This window comes from Paramisgurnus dabryanus, chromosome 8 (assembly GCF_030506205.2).
Source record: "Paramisgurnus dabryanus chromosome 8, PD_genome_1.1, whole genome shotgun sequence".
NCBI lineage: Eukaryota > Metazoa > Chordata > Actinopteri > Cypriniformes > Cobitidae > Paramisgurnus > Paramisgurnus dabryanus.
The window spans coordinates 43677334-43697878 of record NC_133344.1 but is presented as its reverse complement, the minus strand read 5'-3'; the positions used below and the strand labels follow the sequence as shown (position 1 = coordinate 43697878).

Genomic DNA, 20545 nt, shown 5'->3' with positions numbered 1-20545 from the left:
TGGCGGTGGAGGGTAGAGCACACAGCCCCGCACCTCCCCCTGCCTGCAGAAGAGTGTCTGATACCAGGCACTGTTGTGCTTTTCAACCACATGGGGGAGCTGTAAGTAATTTTTACATGGAAACTACATAGTGTTGCTTTAAATCAATCATTTGGTTACTCAAATTCATCAATGAAAAAGATCAACTAAAACTCAATTAAAAAGATCAGCATAGAAAATAAAAGTAAAAATCATTAATGGCAATTAAAGAGACACAATGTGGTCTAGGAAGATTCTTGTTAAAGATTTCCTTTATAATTTTTAATACAGTGTGGAAGCTTCTGGTTACAGAATGCCTCCCCAAGTCTCTTGCCAAGCCACCTTATATACAAAATGAGACAAGAATTCTTAGGATTTGGTTCGTCAGGAAATCAGGATTTGGTTGGTCAGGTTCTCGTGACCCTAAAAGGCAGCAAAATGTGATTGTTAACCATCTGTTATCTATATCTCTTCAGAAGGTGACACCTCTCGCAGGAGTACAGATATCTATCATACACCCAGCGCAATGCAGCACAATGCGCGACGCAAGTGTCTTTTGCTAGTTTTAACCTGGCTCAATTATAATTTTCACGTTTAGCGTCACATTGTTTAAATAGCAAACGTTATTTGTGCCCATGGGCATTCTGGTCTGAAAACGAGGCGTGTTCAGGCGCATTGTTGGCGCGTTGCTATTTTGAGGCAACTAAAATAGACTACGCCATTGACCAACAAACCCCTGGTCTAAAGTCTAAAAACCATGGCGCAATATTGTTTTTGTTAATTAAAGAGCGTGTTAGTACACTGCAAAAAATGACTTTCTTACTTAGTATTTTTGTCTTGTTTTCAATAGAAATATTTAAAAATTCTTAAATTAAGATGTTTTTTCTTGATGAAGTAAATAAGTCTAGTTTTAAGACAAATAATATACAATTTAAGTGAAGTTGTCCTTAAAACAAGCAAAATTATCTGCCAATGGGGTGAGAAAAAAAAACACTTAATTCAAGTAAAAAAAAATTCACCCCATTGGCAGATATTTTTGCTTGTTTTAAGCATAAATTCACTTAAATTGTATATTTTTGGTCTAAAAACTACTATGATTTTCTCAGGTCATTTTGCTCATCAAGAAAATACATCTTGATTTAAGAATTTTTAGATATTTCTACTGAAAACAAGACAAAAATAGTAAGAAAGTCATTTTTTGCAGTGTATGCACCTATAGAGCCTTTAAACGGGACGACAACATGGGTTTGACATACATGGATGCGCAGCAGCACAAAAACGTTTTTAAATATGAAAAATTAAAGGGTTAAAATGTAAAGATTATTATTGAGTCTCTTGGACATAAATGAGGACCGGAGACATTAGAAGGCACAAAGAGCTGCTTCACCTGCAGCCTGGTAAGTTAATAAATGCTTTGCTTTAAACAAATGCATCTATTTTTAAACGTTTTTTAAATGCTACCCCACAGATTTATTGTATATGATGACTCTGTACCTGTGGATACGGTGAGATGAGAAACTTTTTTAAGTAATGCTTTAAAAAAAATAACATGTCGCTGTCCGAGTGCTGAAACGGCGCGTTTGTAAATTCTTTATCTCTTGTTTGTTACAAATAAAGTGCAAACCTTTTATGAGATTACAATGATTATGTCGGATATCAATACATTTACAGCAATTAAAAGCCTGCTATTTGTACTTCTATGACTGAAAGAAAAGGGCTTTTAAAAGGTTTTAATCCAAAAAAATTACAATTTCAATAAAAATTTAAACAACACAATTTTTTTACATCTCTTCCTCCGCTTAGTTTTTCAGTTTACAAATTCCACTTTTTAAGGATTAGGCATGGCGCCAGGCGCAACTGGCTTTTAAAGGGGATGAGAGCTGAGACTCTCATTGGTTTATTACGCCCATAAAACACCCATTACTCATTCGGAGAATAGGAACGTTTAGGCGGTGCCTCCCATCGTTTAATTAGCAAAAGTGGAATTGGACACGCATGTTTAGACCACACGCTTTAGACAATGCACTTAGCTCGTCAAAATAGGGCCCTATGTCTTAAGTTCTAAACTTTGATATACTTTTTTTAGAGTGACAGAAATTAGACCTTTTTAACCATCGCATCATGACCATTAAAATGACACCAAACAAGAGACTAAAAGTTTTGTAGCATCACAACATAGAATGTATGACATTAAATAGATCTTCTGTGAACTGGAATTTGGGAGAGGAAGACAGAGAGGTTGAGTACTGTTTATCAGCACTCCCTGTAGAGTTTGCTTTATGGGTATCTCCACAAGCAAACCCAATGTTGACCTCTTGAACAGGTGTACTACAGCATGCGAAACTTGTAACTTGCAAGTGAAAAAGAGTTTTTGAACTCGTAATAGCAGATTCAAGCAGTTGTATTTATGTACTTGTGTTTGTGCAAGAAAAATATCCAAAAAATACAATATATTTGTAAAAAACATTGTACACGCAAGAAACTCTCTTCGCATACTGATTTGCGAATGTGCAAAATGTATTTGTATATGTATAATGTATATGTATTTCAAGTAGGAATGAAAAATCCCGTGTGACCAGACCATAGCAGAAATAGCTACTATCACCCAGATGTTATAGGGTCATAATGTTCATTTCTGAGCCTTACTCATGTGACTGATTCACATAAAAGCATCATCCATACACTGTAACATAATTTATGACATTTATATTTCCTGCTGTTTTAAAGTTACAGTCCAAACGGTGTCTCTTATTAAGTGATTTGGACCATGACACCACCATTTAAACATTAAACAGATTGTTTGAATTAATGAATTACATCAATGCATAAAGAAACAAGCCATAAAACTTCACCAAAATTTTAATGCAGCCCAGGAAGGCAGAAAAGTTTTTTGTTTGCTTTTTAGAGTGTCTATATAAAGTGACTCGGCTAAATAAACAGTATGAAAATTACATTTATAATCATTGTGCCATGATGGTATGTTTAACTTTCTCATTTGATGATCTAGGAGATCTTTACATCTGGAGTCTAACAAAAAGTTAAAGATCAACCTCTCGCTTTTATTTAGGTGTTAGAATAATATTTATATAATAATGTTCATTAGAAGGAGCAGAATTGAACAATAATGGTTGTAATGAGATGATAAAGTTTAAAACTTTGACAAAATCAGAAAAATGCCAGAGAGAGTAAATATTGTCAATAACATTAAACCTTTAAAAATTCCTGTAAAATAAATACATATAACCCAGTATATAGTCAAAATGAGCAAGTCCCAGTACCGATAAATCAATAGAAAGAAGCACTAAATTATTATCATTAACAAACTAAATAAAGTTGTTTTTTTGGACTTAATGATTGACAGAATGATGCTGATGTGAGTGATGTGAATCTCTCTGCTACTGAAGGTTTATTTACTGCCACATGTCTCCATCCTCATGGAAGCGGTGCAGGTGATCGGAGTACCTGAGGTGAAAAAGAGGAAGATGGAAATCACACAAACACAACACAAAGTCTATATGTAACAAGTGAGTCAGACGGAAAATACTCATAATGTGACCTGTGCATTTAACTCATGCGAGTGAGTAGTGAACACACGCACACAGAATCATGAGCTTATTTAACAATCGATATACTGTAATGTGAGTTACAGACAGAAGATCATCACACTTTACCAAAAGATGACTTGCATCTTTGGCTTTAGTGAAAGAGAATGATTGACAGCATGATTGTGTCCCTTTACTCTAATACGGTAGTGTATGTGTAGTTTTATCATAAAATTATTTTTTTACATTTTTAGTTTGTTTTATTAGGTAATTATTTATTCAGTTTCCATACAGCATTCTAATTATTATAGGCAATTTAAGTATAATTTTGACAGGTCTTATCCTACTTCCAGAATGTTGATGTTTGAGCTGCCTTTATTTAAAAAACCTTGCACTGACATATCTTAACAAATATCAGATGCACACCAGTATTGTTTTTTGTAAGGTTTGTTAGTAAAAACCACTTAAATGACCTAATATAACCAAGGCCTAGTCCTGGATTAATCCAAACCTTGTCCTGGAAACAGCCACTAAATTTTATTTCAAGTCATTATTAAAAATATCTCTTTTAACTCTTTTTAAATGAATGCGTATGTGTTTGAATAGCCTACATCGCACTCTTGTAAAAAAATATAAGGTGGGGATGTGATTCATTTACATTTTAACATTATTTCTAAACAAATAGGCAGCATTTGAAATGTAATGTAAAAGAAAAGAAAATTACTGATGTAAAAATGAGAAAAGTGTTATGTACACTGAACCTCGGGAGATGCTTGAATTATGAGACCGTGCTTTAATATCTGTAACAGTATTGCGGTAATGTTGCTCCGATGCATGATTTAATTGCTGTCGTACATCTGACAAACCAGCAAGTGCCTCAGACAGTACTCGACAACAAATAGTGTAGTTAATTTAATCTTGTCAGTACTTTTGCATTAGCTTCGTTTCAGCTCTGAAACATCATCCAACTGATGATTGCAGTGAGCATTACCCAATCAGAGGTAGAGTAGCACGAGTCTTTTCGGATTGCGAGCGGGAATGGTTTTAATGTATGAATGTGGCACAACTCGAAAATATGGGACAAACGCCATTGCATATTGATTCAAAATGGAACAAGCTTATTTTCAAATTCAGAAATGTTAGGGAATTTGTAGCTTGTGTGGAAGCTACCGCACTACTTGGTCAAAAAATAGCTTTGCTACTGAAAACCTATTTGATTTAGAAAGCAGTGAAGCTACCACCAAGCTACTGAAAAATGTGGTTAAACTAGTATAGCTTCGCAAATTGTAGCGAAGCTACTGCCCAACACTGGTCATACTTACTCTTTATACAGCTATTCTCTTAAATTGTGTAAGTAGCTTTTGAATTATAATACACACACACACACACATCATATAATTGGAATATCAACAAAAAGCTGATTTATTTATCTAATTCCATTCAAAAAGTAAAACCTGTATATTATATTCATTCATTACACACACACACTGATGTATTTCAAATGTTTATTTCTTTTAATTTTGATGATTATAACTAACAATCCCAAATTCAGTATCTCAGAAAATTTGAATATTGTGAAAAGGGTAAATTTTGAAGACACCTGGTGCCACACTGTAATCAGCTAATTAACTCAAAACACATGCAAAGGCCTTTAAATGGTCTCTCAGTCTAGTTCTGCAGGCTACACAATAACGCCTGCATTCAGACAGCCAGTGATTTCATTGCTGTGTGTCGCCCGTCTCTTTCAATGAGGGGTTTCTAAATCTGCTTGTCATAAACAAATGAGTACCATCTACGCCAGTAACTGACGAGAGAAGGATGACGTGAACTCCACTGCTTCGTTCTCATTGGTAGTCGCTCCCGAAATTCGCTCGACATTTGCATAAAGTTAAACTTTTCTTAACTTTCTAGCGTCGCTGGACCATACGGTCGCCAACTGTCACTTTCGCTCGTGTCGCCGGAAGTCGCCCGGTTTCCATTGAAATGAATGAGATTGCATCGCTCTGCTACTGCTGGTCGCTGGCTGTCTGAATGGGGCATAATGGTGAAGACTGTTGACTTGACAGTTGTCCAAAAGACGACCATTGACACCTTGCACAAGGAGGGCAAAACACAAAAGGTCATTGCAAAAAAAGGCTGGCTGTTCAGAGAGCTCTGTGTCCAAGCACATTAATAGAGGCGAAGGGAAGGAAAAGATGCGGTAAAAAAAAGTGATGGGGAAAAGCAAAAGGGATAACTGCACCATGGAGAGGATTGTGAAACAAAACCCATTAAAAATGTGGGGGAGATTCAAAAAAAGGGAACTGCAGCTGGAGTCAGTGCTTCAAGAATCACTACGCACAGACGTATGCAAGACATGGGTTTTAGCTGTCGCATTCCTTGTGTCTCTTGTTCGTCCATCAAAGTTGATGATTACCATGGCACATTTGTCATTATGTTGGGTTTTGATGAGTGCACAGATGGCTGAATTCATGCCTGGAATTCCCTATGGCACACTGGGCAGGTGAGGGAGGATGTTGAGCTTTGTGGTGCAGCCATATATACTTTCGTGGTAGATTTGCGCTGCTGCCTCTTCAAGATAGCACAGGAGCTTCTCCTACTCTCAAAGAGAACTTCACCGTCCTGGACTTTTCTTCTCCAGGCAGGTCGATCCTGTGCTAGGGATTCCCAGCTTTTCAGGTCTAGTCCAAAGCTCTTCATGGAAGCTTTAAGGGTGTCCTTGTAACGCTTTTTCACCACCTTGTGCTCGCTTGCCATTTTTCAACTCGCCAAAGAAGACTTGTTTTGGAAGTCTCACGTAGGGCATTCTGGTGACGTGGCCCATCTAAGCTGTTCCTTCGCAAGCATGGTGTAAATGCTGGGGATATTTGCCTTGCTGAGGACTTCCGTGTCAGGGATTTGATCCTGCCACTTGATCCTCAGCAGTTTCCTCAGACAGCTCAAGTGGAATTGGCTCAGTTTTTTGGCATGACGCTGGTAGACTGTCCAGGTTTCGCACCCATACAGGAGAGTTGGTAAGACAACAGACCAATAGACCTTGAGTTTTGTCTCCTGCTTGATGCCAGTCCTTTCCCATACCGAGTCACGTAGACGTCCAAAGGCAGTGCTGGCCTTGACAGTCCTGATGCTAACTGCATCATCTATGTGCACAGCACGAGACAGTGTACTACCAAGGTATATAAACTTGTCAACAGCTGAAAGCTTTTGCCCATTCACAAGGATGGTTGGCTCAGTGTAGGGTTTCCCAGGAGCGGGTTGGTATAGGACTTTCGTCTTCTTTGTGCTGATTGTCAGGCCGAAGTTGTTGCAAGCTGAGGAGAGGTGGTCCATACTGTCCTGTAGATCTTTATTTGAGCCAGCAGCCAAAGCACAGTCATCAGCAATCAGAAGTTCTCAAACAGTGACTTCCTCCACTCTAGTTTTGGCTTGCAACCTCCGCAGATTGAAAAGCCCACCGTCAAAACGGTAGATGAATTTGATCCCAGTGTTGTAATTCTGGAATGAGTCTTGCAGCATGGCAGAAAACACCATGCTGAACAGCGGTGGCGCTAAGACGCAGCCTTGCTTCACCCTGTTTGTGATTGGAAACGGATAAGAGTGTTCTTGCTGCTCTCTGATACTGGCCATCATGCCATCATGGAGATTACGCACAATGCCAATTAACTTGTCTGGACAACCATACTTGGCCATGATTTTCCATAGGCCCTCCCGGCTGACTGTGTCGAGTGCTTTTGTTAGATCAACGAAGGCCATATATAGATCAACATTTTGTTCTTGGCATTTTTCCTGTAACTGCCGAGCAATAAACACCATGTCAGTGGTTCCTCTGTCTTTTCTGAAACCACACTGACTCTCGTGTAGCAGATCCTGTTCTTGATGAACAGTTAGGCGGTTCAGAAGAATTCTCGCCAAGATTTTGCCAGCGACTGATAGTATGGAGATGCCTCTGTGGTTGTCGCAGTCCTGCCGATTGCCTTTCCTTTTATATAGATTGATTATAGTAGTATCCTTGAACTCATTGGGAACTGCTTCTAACTTCCACATGGTCTGGAAGAGCTCGGTCAGTTTCTCGACTAAACGAGGCCCTCCAGCCTTGTAGATTTCTGCTGGAATGGCATCGGACCCGGGAGCTTTGCCTGATGAGAGAAGTGTTATGGCTTTACAGGTTTCCTCAGTGGTTGGTAGAACCGCCAAGGACTGGTTTATTTCAACTTGCGGCAATCTCGCAATTGCCTCCTCATTTATGGATGATGGCCGATTTAGGACCGCACTGTAGTATTTTGTATATTCAAGTATTTTGTCCTTCTCCGTTAGGAGTGTTGTTCCATCTAGGTTCAGGAGAGGTGAAGTTCCTGAGTGTTGCGGGCCATAGACCTGCTTGAGTGCATAATAGAGGCACTTGGTGTTGTTACTGTCAGCATAGGATTGAATCTCCTCAGCTTTTGCGCACAACCAGGCATCTTGCATGACTCTAAGTTTCTGCTGAACAGTCCTGCGAATGTTAAGGAAGGCAGTTTTCTTCGCATTTGAGCTGCTGTCATTCAGATATAATTTATGCCGGCGATGTTTTTCGTCAAGGAGTGCTCTGATATCTGCATCGTTCTCATCGAACCAGTCCTGGTGTGTACGTAATAGAACACCAAGTGATTCAAGGGCTGTAGAATGCAGCACGGTCTTGAGAGCAGTCCAGTCTGCCTCAGCATCTATATGCTCGAAGCTTAGAGACTCCAGATGATGGTCTAAAGCGTCAACAAAGGCCAGTCTGGTGTGTTCCTGTTGTAGGCGGGTGATGTTAAGACGCTTAACATGTCTTTGTCCTTGTGGGCGTCTGCTAGGCTTAATCCGGATGTTAAGTTTGGAGATAATGAGACGATGGTCAGTCCAACATTCAGCACCACACATTGCCTTGGTCACCCTAACATCATGCCGGTCACTCCTCCTCACGATGACGTAGTCAATCAAGTGCCAGTGGTGTGAGCGAGGATGCATCCATGAATTTTTCTTGCGCTTTGGTAATTGGAATAACGTGTTGGTGATAAGTAGGTCAAATTCAGCGCATGTTTGCAGCAGTAGAAGACCGTTACGGTTACATTTTCCAATACCATGTGCACCTATGACTCCATTCCATGATTGATGGTCACTTCCAACTCTGGCGTTGAAGTCACCCAGTATCAGGAATTTATCCGTACTGGCTGTGGCAGCAATAATGACTCCCAGGTCATTATAAAACTTCGTTTTGATCTCAAGCCACTCTTGAACAACAGACAGCTTCAGAAGCGTCTCGCTTCTGGACTGCTGCTGACTGGTCCAAAGTTATGTTCTCTGATGAAAGTAAATTTAGCATTTCCTTGGAAATCAGGGTCCCAGAGTCTGGAGAAAGAGAGTAGTGGCACACAATTCACGTTGCTTGAGGTCCAGTGTAAAGTTTCACAGTCAGCGATGGTTTGGGGTGCCATATCATCTGCTGGTGTTGGTCCACTGTGTTTTCTGAGGTCCAAGGTCAACGCAACCGTATACCAGAAAGTTTTAGAGCACTTCATGCTTCCTGCTGCTGACCAACTTTATGGGGATGCAGATTTAATTTTCCAACAGGACTTGGCACCTGCACATAGTGCTAAATGGTTTAAGGACCATGATATCACTGTTCTTTATTGGCCAGCAAACTCGCCTGACCTTAAACCTATAGAAAATCTATAGGGTATTGTGAAGAGGAAGATGCGATATGCCAGACACAAAAATGCAGAAGAGTTGAAGGCCACCATAAGAGCAACCTGGGCTCTCATAACACCTGAGCGGTGCCACACTAATCGACTCCATGCCACGCCGCATTGGTGGAGTAATTTAGGAAAAAGGAGCCCCAACTAAGTATTGAGTGCTGTACATGCTCATACTTTTCAAGTTCATACTTTTCAGTTGGCCGAGATTTCTAAAAATACTTTCATTGTATTGGTCTTAGGTAATATTCAAATTTATGATTAGAGAATGAATTTGGGATTTTTCTTAGTTGTATATATATATATATAACTCAAAAGACCAGAGTCAATAATATTGTCTATCAGTACAATGGTACTTTTTAGGAACATATGAATTAGTAGGGCTGGGCGGTATGACGGTATATTCCGTTACCGCGGAATAAAATGTCGGACGTAACAGGTTTTTCTATTCTGTCTATTCCGCGGAATGCAAATAAGTGGGCGTGGCCAACTCTGCCCTCACGCATGTTAGACTTAGTGTGACGGAGAAACATGTAAAATAATTCACTCATAAAAAATAAACGAGTTATTTCTGTAATTTTTATAATAACTGCCAGTGAATCCACTACGGGTCTCGCAGCGAGAGTCTCGCTCGCTCTTTTTCTCTCTCTCTCTCTCTCTCTCTCTCTGATCATGCTGCAGCCAGCTGGCCGGTCTCTCGCGTGCAGAGGTCTCTCTAGGCGTGCAAGGAGCTGCGACACCAAATAACATAATGCTAATAGTTGTAAAGTTTTTTCAACTTAAACAAGCTAAGACAAAACTCACGTTTATATCAGTGACACGTGCGCTGCTGAAACGGTGTAGTTTGACGTGCCATTTGCTTATACAAACATATTTGATCGGAAATACGAGAAAGAGACACAAATGTTAAGGTCTAATAGAAAGTAAAGGGTGTCAAGACCTTAAAACAGATTTCATGATCATCATATCATAGCACCTGTCATTTTTATAAAATCTAGAGCTTAGTCTCTCATATAGGCTATAGGTATTCATCCTGTCTGTAAGTTTTTGCATATAGTCAACGCATATAGTTCTGGCCTTCGTCAAACCAGTTCTGTTTCTGTTTCTAAAATCATCAACTATATGTAATACACTTAACCAGCAATAGTTAGCCTGCCCGGAACCGAGCTGACTAAAACCACATTACTGTGTGACACTTGCTTTTTATGTGAACGGCCCCTACGCTAATAAGATTTTGTTTCTCTCTCCCTGTCTCGTCCTCGATCCCGAGGACAATAAGACAAACAGATCCAGATCCAGTTCCGGTAAATGTGAAAGTCGGCACACCTCTGATCTACTGGCTGTTCTTCAACGTGATGTCCAGCTGATTCCTGACCAAAGACCACCGGCAGAACCCGCTTAATCTCCGCTTAATCTCCTTCCGTTTCAATGTGTATATATATATATATGTGACCAGTCACGGAAAGTAGGGACACAAGTCGGATCTGGGCATTTTGAGTTATTCACAGATTCTGAAAGTGCAGTTTCTAAGCTTTCCAATGATGTGTAACACATGGAAATCTGATAAGATTTGGAGAAGTTGTGGCCATTTGAATATAGGAACTCAGAAATACTCAAACCGAGAAAATCGAGACGAAAGGGACTCTTCTTTTCAGCTGGGGGAGACAATAGGGCTCATTTACATCTCATTTAGCTAAGCCATGCCCCCTGTAAAACCCTTTTTGAGATGTTCTAGCATCATATGTAGTATTTTATGACCAAATGACAACCCGCAAAAATCAACATGACTCTTTTACCTTTGTGGGGATCACAAGTCGAATCCAGTCTGTTTCAGATTATCCAATGTCCATATTTGTCCACAAATGCGTATAATCCGTGAAATATAGATTGTTTACATCAGATTTCGCATGAATGTCTGGTAATACAATAAAAATATATAATCTGAAGACTATTTAAATCGTAACATGTAAGGGTATATGAGCTTACATTCCGTTAAACACATGAACCCGCCTTCAAAGTTTGTATTTAAAATAGGGAAGTAGTATAATAGATCATCCAAACAGCGCCGTCGAAAACGTGACATCCTTAAGAGAGGTTACCAATGGCTCGCTCGTTCCTCCATCAGCCAATGACTTCATGGAAAATATTGATAGACAAAACATGTAGCCAATTATATGAAGTATACAACTATATCTGTGTAACTTCTGTGTGTTTGGACTCATGCTGCGCTGCAAGAACTGACATACAGATGACGTCAAAGTACCGCGAGAGCGAGTTGAAATTAAACTACTCCGTAAGATTTCTTGAAGAGCTCTCGCGGTACTTTGACGTCATCCGACTGCGGCGCCGCATAAAGTCAGTGACGCGGCTGACGTACGATGCGGCTGACTGTTATTTGTTCCGCCCCAGCTTCTTTTATTTTTCTTTTGTTTTGTGCGCCCGAGCTTTACAGTCTGGGGAGACGCAGGCTATAAGTTTGAAAAAAAAAAAAAAAACTTAGCAAACATGTCTGAGGAACAGGGCAGCGCGTCACTACAGTCACGTGACTTCACGCTCGAGCCGGAAGAGAAGACAATGCTGAATAAAGTCGTAATTCTGCTATTCTTGGACCAAACTGTATTTTCGATGCATCAACACAATCTTACTGACCCACTGATGTCACATGGACTACTTTGATGATGTTTTTATTAACTTTCTGGACATGGAAACCATACATAGATTTTCAATGAAGGGGAAAGCTCTCGGACTAAATCTAACGATAAAACATCTTAAACTGTGTTCCGAAGATGAACGGAGGTCTTCCGAGTTTAGAACGACATAAGGGTGAGTCATTAATTACATTATTTTCATTTTTGGGCGAACTATCCTTATTTAGTAGTCACGCTGTTCCCTTTGTGGGCGGAGGCGAAAACACAAGCTTATACAGTATGTAAATATACACACAGACAATGACGCCCCCCGCTGCACGCTAGAATCTCCGGAAAAACAAGCCTATTTTAACCGCAAAATGTACGCTTTTAAATATACAAAAACTGCTATCTCAAACATGGAGAGGCTTCTTCGTGATCTCAACTAACAGATTCTTCAATAAAATGAAAATCACAAATTTCGAAAAAAAACTTTGTTTCTCATTTTCTCGAAACTTGTGCTGCCGACTTGAGTCCCTGGTTTCCGTGACGGGTCACATATATATATCTCCCAAGGGTTTTTTCCTCCTAGGACTTTTTTTTACTTCCCCGGCTAAAATTCCGGGTTTTTTTTCTCCTAGGGGGTTTTTCAACCCGGGGAGGCAGCCTTTTTGGGCTTAACTTCTATACGTTACATTAGTAATACGTTTGCTTATAATGTTGATTTATAGCCGCAGCAAATTTAGCTGCTTGTGCTATCGTGTATTATGTTATGCTATCTGTCGATTTTCTGTGCTTTTCACTACATCTATTATGTAAAGCTGCTTTGATACAATTACCAAATTGTGAAAAGCGCTATATAAATAAAATTGAATTGAATTGAATATATTTATACCTGTTCATTTAACATATTGCCTATTTTAATGTAATGTATGCATAAATACAATGAAGGCATGCTATAGCTTCAACGGTCTATAAAATGAATAAATCAATTATGAACAAGATTCTGTCTTATCAAGACTTAATCTGTTGTTATCTTCTGGGTATTTTCACTTTAATATTATAAACTTTAAATTGCTCATAATTTAAAACTGTGGTGAGCATTTGGTTAAAAGCTAGTGAGTGGCAAATTTCTGTACATTTTTATAATAAAAAAACAATATAAACTGAAAATACCGTGAAATATAACGTTCCGTGAAATAAAATGACTCATTCCGTGGAATTGATTTTTGGTCATTCCGCCCACCCCTATGAATTAGGGTAAAAGACTCACTTCTTGGCACAAAATGCAGCACAGTCTCGGCCGATACTCTCACTCCAAGCAGCTTTATACAGCACCTGACACACAAACACACAAAAGTCAAAACCCTTTAAACTTAACATCAGGGCACAAAAGATTCATAGTGGCTATAAAGGGGACGTGACACACCAGGAAGATGAGGCAGTGCAGTAACAGTGTGTAGAAGAAAGCAACCGTTCTGGCAGTCTTATTAGACAGAATGACACGACCCTAAAACAGACAACAAACATTGAGCACAGATACATAAACCACACAGTAAAAAGAGCAACACTCTTCTTGTTTTGAGTGTAAAGGTGCTTTGGACTTCATGAGATACTGGAGAATTTAAACACTGTTGCAAACATCCATGTTCAGCTTTTAGAGATCTGGATGAGCTCAACTTTGGTTTCTTGCTAAGGTTAAAAAACATCCAGACAGAATATGTAAGATTTTATCATTAGAATATCTTAAATATGGTTACATTACACTTTTTCTTTTTAAAGGGGACATTTTACAAGACTCTTTTAAGATGTCAAATAAATCTTTGGTGTCCCCAGAGACATATATAAAGTTTAATCTTAAAATACCATACGGATAATTTATTTGTGTTATATGTTAAAATTGCACTTTGTAGGTGTGAGTAAAAATGTGCAGTTTTTGTGTGTGTCCTTTAAAATGCAAATGAGCTGATCTCTGCACTAAATGTCAGTGCAGATTACAAAAACATTACTGTTGCGTCTCATTTCAGTACTTCATACGCTGATCGTTCTGCACAGCGTCACATATGACAGCAGTAGTCTCTTTTGGTGATTGTTTTTATCTTTATTTTAAACACAGTACGAGCTTCTAAGGCTATATTCATGGCGAGAATGAAGTGTAATTAAATAAAGTAAGGCTAAAAAATAAGTTAAAAATTCGTTTAAAAATCTTAAAAACAATAAATCCAAACAAGGTTCTATCAAGTCAATCTGTTGTCTTACATTACAACATAACAGAACCGAACAATGCTGCATCATTCATTCATCCATGAACATTAATTGAGTCCTGTTGGGTTGATTTACATCAGCAGTGGAGGTGAAGAGCTCCCATCATTCTTCGCTCCTTCACACAATCATCAAGCTACACGTGTTATTGTTTTGTGATCCCCAACAGCTAATATTAAATACAGTGTTGTGCCTTTACCAAGATGATCTGGTAATTTATGTGAAGTTGATTAATAAGTGACAAAACCACAGACAAATATGATGACGGCAGAACAGGCATCATTTGCATTTTTAACTAGTTTCATAGTGTCATGAACATGCACACTGGTGATCTTTTGTTAATCTGTGGTTAGGGTTATGTCAAATGGCAAGACAGCAGCTACTGCCAAGGTCAGGATAAGATGTTACACACCAAACTGAGTGTAGCTTTGTCCCAAGGGCTGAGGTTCTGATATCTTCTGTGCCGCTCCTGAGGAAGCATCACATTTTATTACAAATATATCATGAATCTAAATGATCAATAGAAACTAACATTCAAACTAAATATTTCATAAGTGAATGCACAGAGTCATTCACTTATGAGAATTATTCCTGGTCAAAATTAGTAGCACCCAATTACAAGATTTTTAGCAGAGGAAATCGGATTTTGATTTTTTTGTCCTCCATGTTGATTCATTTCTGAGATCTTCTGCATAAAATGACCTACAATATTAAAGCAGTACATGAGTACTTTAATTTTATTCAGTTCCTACTCTCACTAGGGTGACCTCCACCCAACAAACCAAATGTGGGACAAGTAGTAAGTTTGTGTGGGACAAGTAGTAAGTTTGTGTGGGACAATGTGGGACATTACTTTGGTCCCGTACACACTGCATATAAATTCAGTTGTCAATTCACCTTTTAATGCCTTATCCAGTTCTGTACACACACAGTTCAGTAATTTACGGGACTGACAATCGCATTCTACAACCGAATTAACTCCCGCAAAATGCAGGTAGTGACAACCACATTTACAGAAACTCTGATAAGTGTGTACATAACCGAACTGAACAACTAGTAGTTAATCAAGTGTTTGAACGTGTATCATAAACAGGACAGGACAAAAAAATATATATGAAGAGTTTGGTTCCAAAACGCAATAAACACCATTTCTGAAAAAAAAATGAGTTACTGCCAGAATCAGTATTATATCAGGTCAGTTTTTAAAAGTAAATTCTTAATTTAAAAAAATCCAATATCCGCCGTGTTATTCTGTCATCTTTTCTCCCTTTATTCCCCAAAACGCGATAAACGCCACTGCTCCTTTTCACAGAATGCAATAAATCCGCTCCACAAATTACAGCGCACCATTCCACGCAATGTAAACAAACAATGGCGGCGTGTTGAGTACACGGAATCTTAGTTTTCCTCATCTACTTTGTATTTGGTGATCAACAAACAAACAAAAATAAAATAATACTTTAATGGCATTGATAAACCTGTGATGGTTTTCTGTAATGGGAAAGAAACGTAAGCCATCAACATCTAATAATTTACGCAAGAGGCACTCGGGAGACGGGTGCTTGTTCTCCCGACAGCATCAAGCTCTGTCATGCTAACACATTGACCCCAGGGGATCTTATGAAAAACTTTCCATAATTTTACTCAGTCAACGAAAATCGAGCAGGACCAAAACATTTGACAGCTGATGGCTGTCAAAAATGTTAAGCGAAGACGTCAAGTATAACCGCAGCAATGACAGTGTTCTTAATATAACAAAGTGTTTTAATTAATGCCATTAATGTGTATTTTTTATCAGTGTATAACACTAGTCAATTAAATGAATATAAAATGGCAAAGATGAATGCACATTTATAAAGGCTATTGATTCAATAGATTTATAGCATTTTGAAAAAAAAATTATCCGTTTTTATAATAAATCTTTAAAAATCAAGTTATGGATTTGAATTTTTTATTGTTTTTATAACCTAAAGATGCTATGTAAAAGTTTGTAACAGAAAATAGTGATTTTCATCTTGTCACTTTCTTGGTATTTCTTGGTACCAAACTCTTCATATATATATATATATTCTTAATTTTACGCAAAATCCAATAGGTTGTGTATGTGTGTGTGTATATATATATATATATATATATATATATATATATATATATTAGGGCTGTGAATAGATTAAAATATTTAATTGTGATTAATTGCATGATTTCATGAGTTAACTCGTGATTAATCGCAAATTAATCGCACATTTTTATCTGTTCTAAATTTACCTAAATGTAACACTTTTCAAGTTTTTAATGCTCTAATCAGCATGAATTTGGATAATATATATGCTATATGCAAATGTATGTCTACAACAGCCTGTTTACATTTTCAACAGAACCATCAGCCATTGTTTTATATATGATTTTCCCTTTAGAAGACCTTGTTCTTTTTCCATTTCTGTTTGCTGCTGCATCATTTGTGACCTGTGCTGGCAAGTTGAGTTGGGATGAGCAAATTTCCAAAAATGTTTCATTTATATTTTAACATTCTCTATTAAAAAACTTCAAAACAATTGGAACAATATGGAATATGACAAAGCATGACAGAACTATACCCGTTTACGCAGAGCAAAAACGATATCAATATATGTTACATATATGTTTTTCTTTTATTGTATAATTTTGACATTGAGACAGACTGCTTTAAGATACTGTATACTAATGCAAGGGTTTAATATAATGTTACACAACAGATACTTTTCCTTAACAGTTAACCAAACATTCACTTCAGATATAACAGATTATAGGTCATACCTGCGTGAATTCTTGTCAAAACAGATATTTTTAAAAATGTAATTTTGTGTTAGATGTATATATATATCGGGGTCGCGCACTCGCGTGTTTGTGTACATGCGCTTCAGACGTCTGCGTCAGACATCGCTTTTGAGCCTTGTCACTCTTAATAACTCTCTTAACATCAATCAGGTCCCGAACTTTATCTCTCTTAATAATTATTTTACCATCAAGAAAATCCTGCAGTCTATTTTCTATAATTTCTGAATGCTTTAAAAACGAAACTAAAAAGTGAAAGACGCATCTTTGCTTTAAATTTTTGATTTGGGACGGTACACCTTACAGAAAACGTACAGATAAAGATCATTTTAGATGTTTAATGACCATTTAGAGCATTGGATTCGCTAGACGAGAGCTTAATGTTCTTATTTTTATGAAAAGCTCCGTCTCATCTAGACAGCGCGGGTCACTTGCTGCGTCTCAGTTCATCCAGCTGTGGGTCAAACAGAAAATGCGTGTTGCGTTAATCGCGCGTTTATTAAATTAGTGCCGTTAAAATGAATTTGCGACGCGTTACAAACGCGTTTATTTTGACAGCCCTAATATATATATATATATATATATATATATATATATATATATATATATATATATATATATATATATATACGCAACCTACATATATAGCAACCTATTGGATTTTGCGTAAAATTAAGAATATATATATATACAAGGACCTGGCAACACTGTGAAGCAGCCTCACAAATGCTTACATTTTTTTTTTTTTTATTATTTATTTTGGTCAAAGCTGAGAGTGATAAGCACGTAAGACCGCAATACGTTGCTATTGCTCTGGTCGCTATCACATTTTCGGGAGTGAGTCTTATTCACTGATCTATATAAATGACTGGATTGCGCATGACGTCACACTTGTGAAGCCACCGCGCCGCCATGTTGGTATACCCAAACGTTCTATTAAATCAATGGACGTTATCAGATTTTAATGATAAAACATCACTCTACTCGTCTTCGTTTTTATATGTGAAGTTACCCTGTACATTATTACAACACAAACGTCCAAAGCATGTAAATAGTTATTTACTGAAAGCTGTACATTTTGCGTTTTAAACAGTTATTATACATTCATCTTTATTACAGTATCAGATCAGCAGACAGACCGCAGCATATTTAGTATTAATGACAATAAACGTGCTCATTCTGAAATCTAAATAAATAATCATACTTTGTACCGTATGTGCATGCAATAATTTGCTAGTTTTGTAATGTTATCTAAACTTACAAGTTACCCAAACTTATTTAGAGAAATAACGCCGTCACAGTGTAGCTGAATGTCAAACAAAACTTTATTTATACCCGTGTCATTAACAAATGCAACAGACACACTCACATTAACGTTTTTTTATAAATCCATTATCCTGCCCGATTAAAACATAAACATTGCAAATAACAACAGAATTAACAAATAATTACGGTACACATATCCTAAAAATTAACCTTGTGTAACTGATACGCTGTAAAGGGGGTAAATTTTGATCATGATTTTGAATGGAAGTCAATGACGCTCTCTGCCGGTTGGGTATACCAAGATGGCGGCTCGAACTCTGCGCTGGCTTCACCTCACGCAGTTACATCAAGCGTTCTATGCGCAATCCAGTCATTTACATAGATCAGTGGTCTTATTCCGTACAGACATGAAACGAACATTTACGAGATTCACTCCTGCATTAAAATGCGGTTGTCTCTCCCGAAAGTTTGCAGTTTGTACGAGACCAATGAAATATTGAAAAACAACCTACAACTATGACATTATGTATAATAATCATGTATCGCTCTTAAGCACTTCAATGTCATCCGCCTGTCAGTTGCGGTGCCCTGTGAATCTGAACACACTAATGTGTGTCATCGAGGTTGCTGCTTTTAGAATGCAAGCATGTTTTCCTAACTTGACAATTAAAAACCAACACTGATAAAAATAATGCAGGACATTTCCCCAATATGCAACGTGCAGGACAAAGATTCAAAATGCTGTGCAGTGCAATGCAAGGCGGAACAGGTGGTTACCCTAACTCACCCTGATGTGCTTACAAATGTGAATGTGGATAAACTTGACCAACGTGTATTGATATAAAATATGTATTTAATAAAAAAATTACCCCTCACTTTATTGAAATCTTAGATTTTTGTGAAGTGTTTGTACAAAAGTTCACTATAAAAAAAAGTATTAAAAGTTTATGTTCACAGCCTAATTTACTCATATTTACGTCAGGACAATAGATTCCTCCACAGCTCTCTTTATATCTGTGGAAGATGAAGATATTCTCACCCGTTTACTGAAGGATGTGAAGGGGTCAAGTCTCTCCTCATACTGAGATGAGTACCGCATGACTGTATCATCACTGTCTCCAGCCTGAGAGACAGACAGACAGAAAGACAGACTCAATAAAGGGTGTTTTTCTTACTGAAGGATTATTCTGGAGCGGGGTAGAATTACGCAACACATTTATTCTAACAAAAACTATTTTCAAGACTCCATTTTAAGAGTTTACTCATTTAAAACAACTTGCATGGCATTTTTCATTATAATTTTTATATTTTCTAATGAATGACTATGGGAATACATTACACTGTACATCAGTATTAAACAGTGCTTGTATTTATTTTTTGTATGTTGTTTATGTGAGGTACTCTGCTGGGGAAGCTCTGCAGGAATTTGATCTTCTCGTAGAGTTTGATGTTGTCAGCCCGCATGCTGTCCAGCTTGCTCTGCAGCGCCTGTAAGGTTTGCTGAAGGGAACTGTTTGTCTGATGATGATGATGATAATAATAAAACCCACATCAGCATGTGTCTGTTACTTAGACAAACAAAAAGAGAGATGATGATGATGATGATGATGTGTACTCACAGCCTCCAGCTCCAGATTACGTGAGCGGAAACGCTCTCTCTGACTGGAGATAATGGACAGCAGAGAATCCATCTGACCCTGAGGAATGTCTGCCTGAGGAGAGCTGTTCACACCTCCAGAAACACAAACAAACAGCTTGAGAGGAAACCTAATGTAGTATATGATAGTATATGATTTACTTTAATCTACCCCTAAACCCACCACTCACAAAACCAAACCACTCACATTATTAGACTTAAGGAGAAACATGGTTTGGCCGAGCTGCATGCTTTTTAATAATCAAGACTACACCTTATAAGCCACATTTCAATCTGTTATATTATATTTGTGAGGTGATAAAAATGTAAACAACATAATCTATTATCTACTTATTGCACATTAAGCACTAGAAATGTCTGGGTTCACCTGAGAAAAGAGATGTGGCTTCTTTCACGGGCTCAGGGACTATCAGCACAGTGCTGTCTGCACCCTACAACGCGAACATATATCATTCTTAATCATTAATTTAGGACACTTAAAGGACATGAAATGTGTTTGAAACCTTTCATTATTTTGGTATGAATCTACTACACCAACCCAGAATGATTACAGTATATTATTTTACTCTATCAAGTAAATGGCAGGGTCTACTGTTTTAAAACAGCACTTGTCTTATCACCACTTTCACAAACAACTTGGAAGGAACC

General features: G+C 37.9%; 1 protein-coding gene across 2 annotated transcripts in view; it reads right to left on the bottom strand.

Annotated features, from left to right (window-relative positions):
- Nucleotides 1–2861: 2861 nt before the first annotated feature.
- Nucleotides 2862–20545, bottom strand: part of cux1b (cut-like homeobox 1b) — a 106395-nt gene continuing 88711 nt past the window's right edge. For both annotated transcript variants that reach the window (XM_065281915.1, XM_065281916.1), the window contains exons 16-23: nucleotides 20265–20328; nucleotides 19860–19972; nucleotides 19642–19758; nucleotides 19280–19363; nucleotides 14576–14632; nucleotides 13331–13411; nucleotides 13175–13239; nucleotides 2862–3480 (exon numbers count right to left, since the gene is read on the bottom strand). In XM_065281915.1, coding sequence (XP_065137987.1) covers nucleotides 3429–3480; nucleotides 13175–13239; nucleotides 13331–13411; nucleotides 14576–14632; nucleotides 19280–19363; nucleotides 19642–19758; nucleotides 19860–19972; nucleotides 20265–20328 — 633 coding nt within the window. In that variant the 3' untranslated portion in view covers nucleotides 2862–3428. The remainder of the gene's footprint in view (nucleotides 3481–13174; nucleotides 13240–13330; nucleotides 13412–14575; nucleotides 14633–19279; nucleotides 19364–19641; nucleotides 19759–19859; nucleotides 19973–20264; nucleotides 20329–20545) is intronic.